Source organism: Candida tropicalis (genome assembly GCF_000006335.3).
Source record: "Candida tropicalis MYA-3404 genomic scaffold supercont3.4, whole genome shotgun sequence".
Lineage (NCBI taxonomy): Eukaryota > Fungi > Ascomycota > Pichiomycetes > Serinales > Debaryomycetaceae > Candida > Candida tropicalis.
In genome coordinates, this window is record NW_003020056.1 from 1125159 (window position 1) to 1139349 (window position 14191).

Consider the following 14191-nt stretch of genomic DNA (forward strand, 5'->3'; position numbering starts at 1 on the left):
CCTATAACAATTTAATGAAAATAATGTAAACTAGAGACAGAAGTGTTTAATTAATGTATTATATCACTTATAGTAACAGTTATGATGATATTTTATCTATTAATAGTGATTTATTTTTGGAAATATTTCTTCCCTGAAAATCACTTCTTAGTCTTATCACAACTTTTTTTTTTTTTTTCATCTAGATTTAATGCAAAGTTGTGATCAAAAGAAAGAGAATATCAGATACATAGCCGATTTACATTTTTGTAACTTGAAAGTCTTCTTTCACAGCCACTTTTAGTTTTCTTGATTCATACCCCCCTTTCATTACAAATAGTTACAAAATCAAATTCATAAGGATAACTTATATATCTGTATATTATATGGCTTCATTAACTCATCACATTGATAAAAATAAAAATAAAAATATATGTATAAAGAAAATATGAAAATAAAAATAAAAGCAACAACTAAAAATAGCAGTTGTAATGCCTCAATAACATTATATAATCTTTTTCTTTTTCAAAAATGAAATAGTGAAAAAGAATAAAACTAAATACAACCCACTACCAATACCATATTGCAGAGAAACATCGACGTCTCTTTTAGCATTGATTGAAAAACTTTCTGCAAATCTTCTTTTTAACCCACCGTTAGTACCTTCACTTTGTGAATTACTATTCGATGAGGAGGATGAACTTCCCGAATTTTCAACACTTGTAGGTAATGTGGTTGTGTAAATGGCTGTGGAATAAATATTTGTTGAAACTGTAGTTTGGCTTGGAGTAGGAGTAGCACTTGCCGAATCGGTATTTGAAGTAGTTTGCGTAGTAACACTTACATTACCAATATCACACCATCCTTTGACTGGGATACAATTAAAATATCGACACCAGCTACATCTGTTTCCTTGATTTAAGTTAGCGTTGAAGAAATTCTTACAAAGCAAGGCGTAATAGACAATGATTAGCAGCAACGCAGCAATTCTAACATGACACCAGATTATGAATCTATTCTTTATTTTATCTTCAATAGCAAATAATGGATTCCAGTTGTTTTTAAATTGTTGCCATGTGCTTGGGTTTTTCGGATATGTTATAATACCATCTTTGAAAACCCAGAATGGATCCTTCAATAACAAAATAGATGTCAAAATACCCATAGCAAATCCACCCAAATGACTAAAATTATCCAAGCCTGGTAATAAACCAAGAACAAATGTGATGACAATTTCAGCAATCATGATGCAGATAAACAAAGCATAATGTTTTGTACCATACATGTTGGTGTTTTTTCTTCCTGTGTAGATGAAAAGGATGATATTTGTAGCAACAATTCCAAACAATGCACCCAGCGCACCAGTAGAAGCAATTCCTTGTGGAGTAAAATTTGCTCCTAATAAGAATCCACCAATTCCACTTACAATATAGATTATGGCGTATTTCAAAATACCAATATTTCTTTCAATAGAGGCACCCATTGTAACCTGTAATAATAAATTAAAAATTATGTGTAAGAAACCAGCATGTAAGAAAATTGGAATGAAAATTCTATACCATTGATTGGGTAACCACGCGTCACCGTCTTGAGGAATACCAGATAAGCCACATAATTCATTCAAAGGACATACAAATGTACTTTCTGTAGTGGAGTTTGCACAAGGAAACATTATTGATGTATCGTCTGTTATACCTTTAATTTGGTGCATACAAGGAACATATCTAGCTCCCATATAGATTAATAAATATGTCAGCGGGCCCAACATGGGATTGAAATAAGGTTTGGTTTGGAAAGCTGAACCTGTTAGCTGGGACATTTTTGCAAGTTCGACAATGAATACTATAATCTGTATAACTGATATCACTATTGTGAAATAGGGTAATCTAGTATAATGGAACCGTGGTTTTCTTCTTAATGTACGGATTCTATTCTTTTCATTTTTCTTCATCTTGTTTTTTAGATCGTCAGAATGGAAGTCATCATCTGAAGGCATTTCTTCTGTTTTGAATGGATCTGAACTTGGAGGGGATGGTGGTAAATCGACATTATCATAATTACGGGAAATATAATTCATATCTGTAAACGGATTTGAAGCAAAAGTCATGGTACTCCCTCTATTATCATTATGGCTATTATAGTTTCTGCTGTTGCTTTCTGGGGGTATTGGGGGTAAATCTCTGGTAGCGAAATTTGTTAATTCATATTCTGTTACATGAGTTGAAGGCATTTTCTTGAGATTATTTTGCTGATCACTTGAATATGGATATTGTTGGTTGTTAGATTTATTTGCAGCAGATCTTGAATATTGTTGTTTCTGTCGTTGTTGTTTTTCTCGTTCTTGTTGAAGATATTCTGGTTGCATATGCAAAGGTTTTGGGGGTAAAGTAGGTAATGAACTTGATGAATGGTTTTGGTTGTTTTTTCTTGATGATTTTGTTAATGGGGAGCTTTCATTTAAATCTCTAAAATTGAAGTTATCAAACTCCTCTTCTGACAGTGAAGACCCATTTCTATTATTCTGAGAATATGGAGTATTTGAGTACATTTCTGGGTATAAATAAGATCAAAATTTAAACCACTAAAAAACAAAAACCAAAAAAAAAAGAAATAATAATGATAATGATCAAGAAGACAAAGGGAAATATGGAAATGAGGACAAGGGGGGATGAGTAATGATGAAGGCGTGAAATGAAATAATGAATCAGTTGACTGAATTAATTGATCACCTAGATTGTATATGTTCTTGGTCTTTTTTTTCTTTCTTTCTTTCTTACCACAATGAAGAAAAAAATAAAAAAAGAAAAAGAAAGCGAATGTGTGAGTGTGTTTGATAAAAAAATAATATCGGGGTTGAACTGTTAAGTAACTGGGACAACAATCTTTATATGTGAAAAATAAATAAAAAATAAAAAATAAAAAAGAAACCAAAAATAAAACAACTCAGATTTTTTTTTATATTTATTTTAATTTGACTAGGCTGAGTGTGGGAAGGGGGTAGTGTACAAATGGTAATTAAACAACACTAATATGAAATTTGGCTGAGTTAAATGTAGCAGAGTATGGCTGTAGTAAAAGTAGTGGTAGTAGTAGTGTTAGTAGTGTTAGTAAATTGATTATTAATGATATCAAAAGAAGAATCCTACAAGAAAAAAAAACAAAAACAAAAATTTATCACAGCCTAAAATAAACTGGTACTTTCGTGTTATGTATATATATATATATATATATATATATATATATATGGTTATACAGTTATATAACATTTTGGGTTGATTCTAACATCTATGATTTACATATATAGTTACAGTTTTTTATTTTTAAAGGAAAAGGGGAGAAAAATGAAACAAACTGTAATTATTGTATTGTGCAGTATAAACAGCAAAATATCGTGCGTGTAAAACAAAACACTCACACACACACACACTCTCTCTCTTTTTCATTTCCCGTGTTGTTTCTTTTTTATTATTACAGTTTGTAAATTTTTTTTTTTTAACTCTGTGGGATTTATTTTTGTGTACCTTAAATTTTTTTATTAGTTAATCCCTTTTTTTTTATAGTTTTCTGTATACAGGCCGTGTCTGCGTGGTTATTCTCTCTTGTGCCTATGCCATATTATGATGCATTGGGAGAAGGGGGGTTGGTTTCTGTTCAGTTCTAAGGGGGTATAAACTGTATTTGTTCAAAGATGATTGCTGTATCTATGGATAATAATAGTATAGTCATCAATAATGGAAAATGAGAACATAGAATCATGGACTAGAATTCTCTTTGTTTCGGCCATAATCTCATGTCCATGTTTAAGAAGTAATGCATTGTTTATTACCCTTTTGTGTTCTTGCATGAAATATTTTTATATCTATTTTTTTTTAACTCGTTTGTCTTTTGGGATAATTGTTGATCATCATCATCATCATAATCCCCTTGTTTCTTATGAGTTAGTTACGTAATACCTTGCATTGTTCAATATCCGTCATGTTGATGTTTTCTTTCTTTTTTTTTTTCCCGATGCTCTGATTATGTGATCACATGATTATTCGTAAAATCCAGGGTGTTATTAATAACCTCATCATGAGTATCGTACGCTAACGAGCGATGGATATATTTAGATCATACTCAATTGGCAACAGGTAACTAACTATCATAAAGTCATTCCACTGGACATTTATTCATCGTTTGTCGGAAACTCTTTGCATCAAACGTATTGTAGTTATCTCCCAACCAATCGTTGGTCCGCTCAAAGTGAAATTATCATTACACAATGTAAGAAAACTAAGTTAAATCGAAATAGAAAAGGACCGTCTAAATGTAAAAAAAAAAAAATAGAAAACACGAACAACTATGCCAGGGCATCAAAAGATATTTTTCTTTCTTTCTCCACGCAGTTTACATTCTTGGTGTAGTTTCGGCAGTTGTGGAATGATCCTCGATGAATTGTTCATGTTATCTATGAATATATTCCATTATAGGCTGTTGAATACATCATGAGTTTCATTGATAATCACTCTACCTCCTTGGATTGTAACTTAAATTGAAATAGAACAATATAAATTCAGACAACCAGGAGAAACAAAGAAAACATAACAAAAAAACCAAAATTTAAAAAGACGCGATTTCTATCTTTTCTTTCTAACCTCAATTTTCATTTCTTTGTGTAGTGTCGACAATTCAAATCTGATACAAAACGTTTTCGCGCACCAATACAAATAAAAAGCATTCCTGCAGTCAACCAATTGTTTTTTTGCACTATATTGTAATTCATACATATTGTGACAATATATGTAAGGAGGGAATGTTTTAGTATAGAATGTTCCAACAAAAAAGATATAAAATACAGAGCATGAATAACAGAAGTCAAGCTAATTGACGGAATCGATTTTGTATCTACACTGTTGCTTTACACTAGAAAACAATCAGAAATTACTTTTTTTCTTTAAATATTACACTTTACTGTCTTTTCTTTTCATTTGGTACCTTACTTTTCAAGATTCATGACATTTTAAGTTTGTAATTCTCTTTTCTTTTTACTACAACTAAATTGGGGTTGATAATATACAACAAGGGATACTAAAGAGGAACAAAGATCATCTCAAAGTTGACTATATCAAGTATAACCGATGACAAAACTATTCCTTGTAAAACTGTGGTTCATAGTCTCAGTTAAGAATCAGTCTGGACCTTTTCAATTTTATAAAGTTTCCCCCTCTTTTTTTTTGTAGATGCACTGTAATACCAAATTCCAAATTCAAGTATCTGAAAGCTCACCTCGAATCGAAGACTCTTTACAGGAACAAGAAATTAGAACAATCTATAGACGCTTGATGTCATGTGTAATTATACTTGCAACATTCTTATATACTCATTTGCTCTATCTAGACATAATGCGCAAGTACTTATGAAATCGCCTCAGTTTTCAGGGGTACTTTTCAACATTTTATGATAAAACTCACTGTATCTCATAAAGTTTCCCATTTGAACACCAACCAGAATAGAATAAGGTTGTCTTCTGCATCGATCAAAATTGAAAAATTTAAAACAGAAATAAATCAAAGCTTTGTCGGCTGTTTCATCAATTAATGGACCCGAGTCCAAAAGTCCATGAAATTGACGTGTGCTTTCACCTTTCAATTAGTTTCAACCGCAAAGAACTATTTACGCGATTCATCATATATCTCACTTGTGTAATATTAACCTTTATCTCCTTTATATCGATTATGACGGAGATAATTACCCACAAGTGGGGCAAATTTCCACATAGCCCGTAGTTGACACACCCAGCACGTGATACACAACACGTTCTAGATTACACGATTTTTTTATTTGTTTCTTTCTTTTTTGTTTGTTAATATATTGAATTCAAATTATAATCTACATACACACAAGAATCCATACTCTATTTAAACAATGCATCGTTGGATAATGGATCATGTTTCAAGACTTGGTTTCTCTTTTTAATTCTTCTTTCCAAAGCAGCTTGAGATCTAGATTTAGCTTGATCAGCAGCTTGTTGTTTCAATTGAGCTCTAACAAAGTTTGGTGAAACGTATTGTTTATTTTCATAAATCTTTGGACCACCAAAAGAACCTTCTAATACAGTAATTAAGGTCAAAACTAATCTTGGACCAATTTCAACCAAGTTTAATTGATCGACATCAACATCATCATCATTATCGTTTTCTTTAACATCTAAAGTTTCATTAATTTGATAATTTCTAATCCAAATCTTACCATCAACAATGGAGAATGTCATGACATGATCAATGAATGGTTTTGATTTTCTAGCATTTGGTGGAACACCAAAAGTTTGAATAAACATTTCTTTCAATAATTTGAAGTGATCATTATCTAAGAAATTCTTATCAAAACTTAAAATTGGTCTTGAACCTTTCAAACAATTACCAGTGAAATTTAATTCATCCAAAGTATGTAAATTTTGAATATGGAATTTTAAAGTTGGACCATTTGGAGGTTTAGAAATCCATAAATACAAATCTTGATGCTTTCTACATTCAAAAAAGAAAATATTATTACAATTGTATAATTCAGCAACTTCATTTAATTGATGTAAATTCTTTTTGGAATCAAATTTTGGTTCTTTTCTGGCATGTGGTAATAAAGCTAATAAATCTTGAATCAAATGACGATGTCTATAAGTAATACCACGGGATGATATCACTAACAATCTTTGTCTATTGATATGTTTGGTTTTATCTGAAGATTCCTTAGAAGATTTAGGTTGTAATGCCTTATAAATAGCTGACATATTTATCTGTGAAAATAGTTAGTTGATTGATGAAGTGATGATACAAGAGATGGATAACTTTGTCTTTTACAATTTTTTTTTTTTCAATGTCATCTCGTTTTGATACAGGATTTTTATTTTTTTTTCTGCTTCATTTTTTCAGTGAGAGAAATATCTGGATGCATTTGTAGAATATGATTGAACAAGCAACTTGCACTAGGAATTTACTGATTAGAACATTAAACTCTAGTAGTGATTGATCTAAGAGTAACAATGCGTTCAATATCATGTTTGTCAGGTACATTACAAGAGTGACAAGTTATATATGCCTTATTATCGAATGCAGTAATGAATATCATACATCCCACAACTCTTTCCATCTCTACAATTACCCCTAGTTCAATAAAACTTTCAAATAAATATTTAAATTGAATAGATACATGTAAAATCAAGTTAAATACAAAATAACAATAATAAAAAATATATCAAACAAACAACACTTTTCTTTCGATTCTTTTCTTTAAGGAAAAAAAAAATGCCATCCTTCTATATTTTGTTTATAAATTCAAGAAAATGAACAATTATATATCTCTTTCTTTTTTTTTTTGTTGTTGATTATGTGATTGTCATGATTTTTAGGTTATATAATTTCAGTTATCTTCATCATAAAAACACACACCGTATTTCTCATCACTTTTCCTTTCAAATAAATCACATTTAATGATGTTCTTTAGCAGTTTCAGTATGCTTAGCTAAGAAATCTTGAATGTATTTTTCTTCTTCTGGAGAAGCAGCATTAATTGGTGGAGTGGTTGGTTGTGCTGCACCCCATGGTTTTGGTAAAGTGAAAAATACCACAGTACCTAAAGTAGCAATAGCTAATTGATGTGGTTGAACAGTTCTTCCTAAGATATGATAAGCAGCACCCATTGTTAATATATAGTTGTGATAATTTATAAAGTGACTTGATAGTAAGTAGACTTTACTTTTTTTTTTGTTCGTTCTTTCTGTTGAATCCGAAAAATGAAAACTAAAAAAAAAAAAAAGAAAAAAACTTTGATTCAATTTTATTGGATGATTGTATGCAGTACAACGAACGCTACCAATGACATATATTATTTTGATATTTGTTGTATGCGACATTTTTTTTTTTTGATATTTGGTTGCTAAATTTAACAATGATATTATAAAATCAAAATCAAAACCAAAGACAACCCAATTTTCTTCTTCTTCGTTTTCCATACTAGAGTTAAACAGGTAACCTATCAACTAATGAATAATACTATCACTTTAGATTCTCATACAATTGATTTATCGACATTGGAAGAATTAAGGGATCCTAATTTAATAAGTAGATACCCTCCATTGTTCCAAAGAAAACAAAATTTAATTACATTGGATCATAATATTAACATTGGTAGTCCAAGTGGTTCTATTAAAAGATCCAAAACGGTTTCAACTATAAATTCAAAGAATTTAACATCATTGACACCTAGTATATCTGCACCTATTTCAAATTATTATCCAATTCAACCATATTCTCCATCAATAAATTCAAAAGAAGCCCCAAGTCACTATGGTAACAAGAGACATCGATTTGTTAAATTTTTAAAGAATTTTTCTTCAAAGTCAAGCAGACCAACTAGGCTGGAATTGTTGAAACAATCAATAAGCAAACCTATATCGCAGCAACAGCAACAGAAACAGCAATCACCACCACCACAACAAACCGCAGTATCACTGAATAAACTAGATTATCATGCATCAATATTTATGAATAGTTTATATCCTTCAAAATCAAGAAATTCAATTGAGATTAAATCAGATGTAGATAGTGAAACCATGTGTGATGCAACAAATACACCAACAGAAGAATATGGACCTGAAGAAGAAATTTATGAAGAAACTAAAGAATTTGAATTATCAAGACGTAATACTTATCTATCACAATTGAAATTCCAACCAATGTCTCCACCACAAGATTTTTCAGCAGTAAATACAATAATTATTCCCCCTGTTGGTGGAAGTAGTCATATTATAAATCCTGAATATTATTCAAGTCCAATTATTCATCCTAATATTCATATTGATCAAATGACTGGAACAATAAGTTCAAATAATCACCGATCAAATATTTCTTTTGCAAAATATGATTTAATGAATTTAGATCCAAGTGCAATGTCACCCGTAGACGATAATGACGACGATAATGATGATGATGATGATGATGACATGGTTGAAATTGATAGAACTGAATTTGTATTACCAAATTCATCATTTTTTATACCCACTACAACAATTAATGCATCTAAAGGTGAAATGATGGATAATGATCATATTCCAGTAGAAGAAGAAGAAGAAGATGACGATAATGATTCATATTATAGTTTTTCAAAATCACCTCAGGATTCAAATAAATTATCTTTGAAATCTCCAGGGATCAGAACAAATAGTTCGAGAATTGTGGCATCCCCAATTTATAGAATTATTCATAATTCTCCAACTGAAGGTAGATATTATTAATGTATAGCTATTGTATAAGTAGTGTACTCTGGATAAAAAAAATCACATCTCAATTATCTCTACAACAACCTTCGATGAGACTTATAAACATTTTTCTGTCTCTGTTAATGAAGGATGTACATTGAAAAAAAAAAATTCTTCAAAGTATCAACTTTCAATTTGCCATTACTACTACTACTACTACTACAATGACAGTTGCAGCAGTTAATAATAGAAAGAGATTATCAAGTGGATTAAGTGTCACTTCTAAGGTTTTTGTAAGATCAAGAAATGGAGGTGCATTAAAGATTGTTCGTGAACATTATTTGAGAAATGATATTCCATGTTATTCAACTATTTGTAATACATGTCAAGAAATAATTAAACCTGATGCCAATGGTGAATTACCTAGATTTATATTATCTTCAACTCCTACAACTACTGCAAAGGGTGAACCTCATTATTTAGTATTAGATACAAATATCATTTTACATGCTATAGATTTATTAGAAAATACTCAATGTTTTTATGATGTAATTATTCCACAAACCGTTTTGGAAGAAGTTAAAAATAGATCATTTCCAATTTATCAGAGATTAAGAAATTTAGTTAAATCAGAAGATAAAAGATTTATTGTATTCCACAATGAATATAATGAAGAAACATACATCACCAGAAATAAAAATGAATCAATTAATGATAGAAATGATAGAGCTATTAGAAAAGTAGCCCAATGGTTCAATAATCATTTACCAACAATCAAAACATTTTTAATTTGTAATGATAAAGATAACAGAACAAAAGCAATTAATGAAGGCATTGAAGCAAAATCATTATATGAATATATTGATATATTACCAAATGGAGAAGATTTGAAAGATTTGATTCCTCAATATGATTCCAAATTTACTAAAAATGAAGATGGTGAGGTTAATGAAACTTCATTCCCCGAATATTATTCAAATTCAAGAATTATGGCAGGTATTAAAAATGGTACTTTATATCAAGGTATTTTAAACATTTCATCTTATAATTATTTACAAGGTGAAGTACTGGTACCTGCTTTCAAGAAACCTTTATTGATTCAAGGATCTAAGAATCTTAATCGTGCTTTTAATTCTGATTCTGTTATTGTGGAATTATTACCTAAAGATAAATGGAAAGAACCATCAACTACCATCATTGAAGAAGAAACCATTGGTGCTAATGATAATGCAGGTAATGATGATATTGAAGAAGATGAAGTAACTCAAAGTGTTGTTTCAGATAAAGAACGTATTATTTTAGCACAAGAAGCTATGAAAGTTACTAGTTCTAACAATGATGAAAAAAGATTACAACCAACAGCTAAAATCGTTGGTATAATGAGAAGATCATGGAGATACTATGTTGGTCAAATTGCCCCTTCTTCAGTTAATATTGATGAAACCACAGGTAATGCAAGTAAGAATTGTTTTGTTATATTGATGGATCCAAAATTACCAAAAATTAGAATCAGAACAAGAAAGGCAAAAGAGTATTTAGGACAAAGAATTGTTGTTGTTGTTGATTCTTGGCCAATTAATTCCAGATATCCAAATGGTCATTTTGTTAGAGCATTGGGAGCTATTGAAAGTGCCGAAGCTGAAACTGAAGCTTTGTTATTAGAACATGATGTTGAATATAGACCATTCTCCAAGAATGTTTTGGATTGTTTGCCAAAAGAAGGTGACAATTGGGTTGTTCCACAGGATCTTGAAAACACAGATGATGTTCAATTGCAAAAGAGAGTCGATTTAAGAGATAAATTAGTTTGTTCTATTGATCCTCCAAATTGTGTTGATATCGATGATGCTTTACATGCTAAGCAATTACCTAATGGAAATTATGAAGTTGGTGTTCATATTGCTGATGTCACCCATTTCGTTAAACCAAATACATCTTTGGACCAGGAAGGTGCTTCTAGAGGTACATCTGTTTATTTAGTGGACAAGAGAATTGATATGTTGCCTCAATTGTTAGGTACTAATTTATGTTCATTAAAACCATTTGTTGAAAGATTTGCCTTTAGTGTTATTTGGGAAGTTGATGAAGATGCCAATATTGTCAATGTTAACTACATGAAATCTATAATTAAATCTAGACAAGCTTTTTCATATGAACAAGCACAAATGAGAATTGATGATCCTAATCAACAAGATGAGTTGACAAATTCCATGAGAATTTTGCTTAAATTGTCAAAGAAATTAAAACAAAAGAGATTGGATGCAGGTGCATTGAATTTAGCATCTCCAGAAGTCAAAGTTCATATGGATAGTGAAACTTCAGATCCACAAGAAGTTGAAATCAAGAAATTATTAGAAACCAATTCTTTAGTTGAAGAATTTATGTTGTTTGCTAACATTTCCGTTGCTAGAAAAATTTATGATGCATATCCACAAACAGCTATGTTAAGAAGACATGCTCCACCACCGGCAACAAATTTCGAAACTTTGAATGATATGTTGAATGTTCGTAAGAATGGTATGTCTATTTCTTTAGAATCTTCAAAAGCTTTGGCTGATTCTTTAGATAGATGTGTTGATTCAAAAGATCCATATTTCAATACTTTGGTTCGTATTATGTCTACTCGTTGTATGATGGCTGCAGAATATTTCCCAAGTGGGTCATATGGTTATCCTGAATTTAGACATTATGGTTTAGCTGTTGATATCTATACACATTTCACTTCACCAATTAGAAGATATTGTGATGTTGTTGCTCATAGACAATTGGCCGGTGCTATTGGTTATGAAACCTTGGACTTGAGTCATCGTGATAAGTCAAAGATGGAAATGATTGTAAAGAATATCAATAGACGTCATAGAAATGCTCAATTTGCTGGTAGATCAAGTATAGAATATTATGTCGGACAAGTGATGAGAAATAATGAAGCTGAACATGAAGGTTATGTTATCAAGATTTTTAATAATGGTATCGTGGTATTAGTACCGAAATTTGGTGTCGAAGGTTTAATCAAATTAGAACATATGGGTGATGTCAACTCTGCTAATTATGATGAAGATAAATACGAATTGACATTTAAAGATCATAATGGTAATGAAAGAAAAGTTGCTGTATTTGATAAAGTTAAAGTTGATGTCAAATCTGTTAAAGACGAAATCAGCGGTAAGAGAAAAGCACAACTTATGTTGAAATAAGTGATTATCTAGCTTCTTTTTTTAACCCAAAATTGTTTATATTATTATTATTATTTTTACTTACGTATTAATACTGATAAAAAGGATTTACTTTGAAATGTAATCGACGATTTGGTTGATGTTAATAAGTTTGATATTGTGTTTCTTACCGAATTGAACACAATCATCTAATCTCATCATTAAACCATCTTCATCTCGTACCAATTCACAAATGACACCAGCTGGTTGTAAGCCTGCCAAAGTACTTAATTGAACAGCAGCTTCAGTATGACCTCTTCTCTTTTTCAATAAACCATCAACGGCTCTTAATGGTAAAACATGACCTGGCTTAATGAAATCATCAGGTTTAGAATTAGGATTAGCCAAACCTCTAGCAGTTAATGATCTATCATGAGCAGAAATACCAGTAGTTGTACCTTCAGCAAAATCACAAGTGACAGTATAAGCAGTACCATGTCTATCACTTCTATTGGCCAACATTGGTGGCAAGTCTAATTGATTGGCTCTTTCTTGACTTAATGGAACACAAACATAACCTGAAGAATATCTAACTAAAAAGGCCATCTTTTCTTGAGTACATAATTCAGCAGCCATGATTAAATCACCTTCATTTTCACGGTCTTCATCATCCATGACAATTAAAAATTCACCGTTTTTGTAAGCTTCTAAAGCTTCTTCTATTGGAGTAAAAATGTTAGTCATACTGATCATAATTATTATTAATGTAGTTGTAGGGGAAGTATGTCTTTAAATCAAGGGTATTGAATGAGTTGATTATTGAAATATTATATTTCTATTTTTCTTTTTCTGGAACCAAGGTTGGTTATATTTATAGTAAGTCCGGGGAGGTGTAAGTGATGAGTGAATGCAAAATGACAACAGGTACAGATCAAATAAACGCTGCTGTTATCCAGATACCGAATATACTAAAGAAGGAAGGGTGGTGGTGGTAGGTAGGTAAAAGGGAGAATGATATTGAATCAGAAAAGGAAGATCTCTATTTAAAAAAGAATGTGTAATAATTGGAAATGTTTTTCTGTAAAATTCTTTTTGTTCCCTTTATAAGGCGTTGAAAAGAAAAAAAAAATGTATCATCTGAAAAAATAGTCAAAAAATTAAACAAAAAAAAAGTTGCAATTTTGCGGAGCTTACTAAAACAAAGAAAAATGATGCAATCGTGTCGACCTAAAGTTGGAACGAAGTGCGTACGAATTATTGGTATTTCCGGGCCGACAAAATACTTCCGAAGCGTGGGGGTAGCACGTCTTTCATCCGAGAACAAAGAAAAATAATCATACAACGTCATTATTTTTTTTTTTTTTCAATGTGTCATCATCGGTGGCTTACTTAAATTTTCATCAGTCCCCCACCTCTACGAACGAAAAATCATACAACTTTTATTAGTAATCTATTAATACTTGCTGACATAAGCAAAGTACCTGACCATACTTTATGAGTAATTACGAGTCAAAAGTTATGAACTTGTTTATTCAGACTAACACGTAATCAATTGAGAAAGATAGTCAACAGACTTGCTGCTCAGTTGGGATTTTCAATCGATCTGCTAATTTCATTTCAACCGTTTAGGTAGAGTTTAAGATCTGAATGTAGGGAATAATAGAATAACGACAATAAGATTACATTGTATCTTACAATTCTTCTATCTTTCTTTACTTTTTTTCGATCACCGATCGTGGTTTTTCGCAGATGGTTCAGCCACTAGTAGGTGTTTACTTCCCCCTTTTTTTATGTAATCAAGTCTATACTTAAGTTGGTTAAGTTTCCATTG

General features: G+C 30.9%; 6 protein-coding genes across 6 annotated transcripts; 2 read left to right on the top strand and 4 right to left on the bottom strand. All coding sequences in view use genetic code 12, as the record gives it.

The window, feature by feature from the left end:
• Positions 1-484: 484 nt before the first annotated feature.
• On the bottom strand, positions 485-2527 carry RBD1 (Rbd1p; the record flags this gene model as incomplete). The annotated part of the gene is made up of 1 exon (XM_002549171.1): positions 485-2527. One exon carries the CDS (start codon positions 2525-2527, stop codon positions 485-487), a length of 2043 nt encoding a protein of 680 aa, XP_002549217.1.
• A 3345-nt stretch (positions 2528-5872) lies between these two features.
• CSI2 (Csi2p) lies at positions 5873-6742 on the bottom strand (the record flags this gene model as incomplete). Its single annotated transcript, XM_002549172.1, has 1 exon — positions 5873-6742. The coding sequence occupies one exon, from the start codon at positions 6740-6742 to the stop codon at positions 5873-5875; it is 870 nt and encodes a 289-aa protein (XP_002549218.1).
• A 696-nt stretch (positions 6743-7438) lies between these two features.
• On the bottom strand, positions 7439-7963 carry ATP19 (F1F0 ATP synthase subunit k; the record flags this gene model as incomplete). Its single annotated transcript, XM_002549173.1, has 1 exon — positions 7439-7963. One exon carries the CDS (start codon positions 7961-7963, stop codon positions 7439-7441), a length of 525 nt encoding a protein of 174 aa, XP_002549219.1.
• A 30-nt stretch (positions 7964-7993) lies between these two features.
• Positions 7994-9244, top strand: CTRG_03517 (uncharacterized protein; the record flags this gene model as incomplete). Its single annotated transcript, XM_002549174.1, has 1 exon — positions 7994-9244. One exon carries the CDS (start codon positions 7994-7996, stop codon positions 9242-9244), a length of 1251 nt encoding a protein of 416 aa, XP_002549220.1.
• A 188-nt stretch (positions 9245-9432) lies between these two features.
• On the top strand, positions 9433-12402 carry CTRG_03518 (exosome catalytic subunit; the record flags this gene model as incomplete). The annotated part of the gene is made up of 1 exon (XM_002549175.1): positions 9433-12402. One exon carries the CDS (start codon positions 9433-9435, stop codon positions 12400-12402), a length of 2970 nt encoding a protein of 989 aa, XP_002549221.1.
• An 87-nt stretch (positions 12403-12489) lies between these two features.
• RIB3 (3,4-dihydroxy-2-butanone-4-phosphate synthase) lies at positions 12490-13113 on the bottom strand (the record flags this gene model as incomplete). Its single annotated transcript, XM_002549176.1, has 1 exon — positions 12490-13113. One exon carries the CDS (start codon positions 13111-13113, stop codon positions 12490-12492), a length of 624 nt encoding a protein of 207 aa, XP_002549222.1.
• Positions 13114-14191: the final 1078 nt, after the last annotated feature.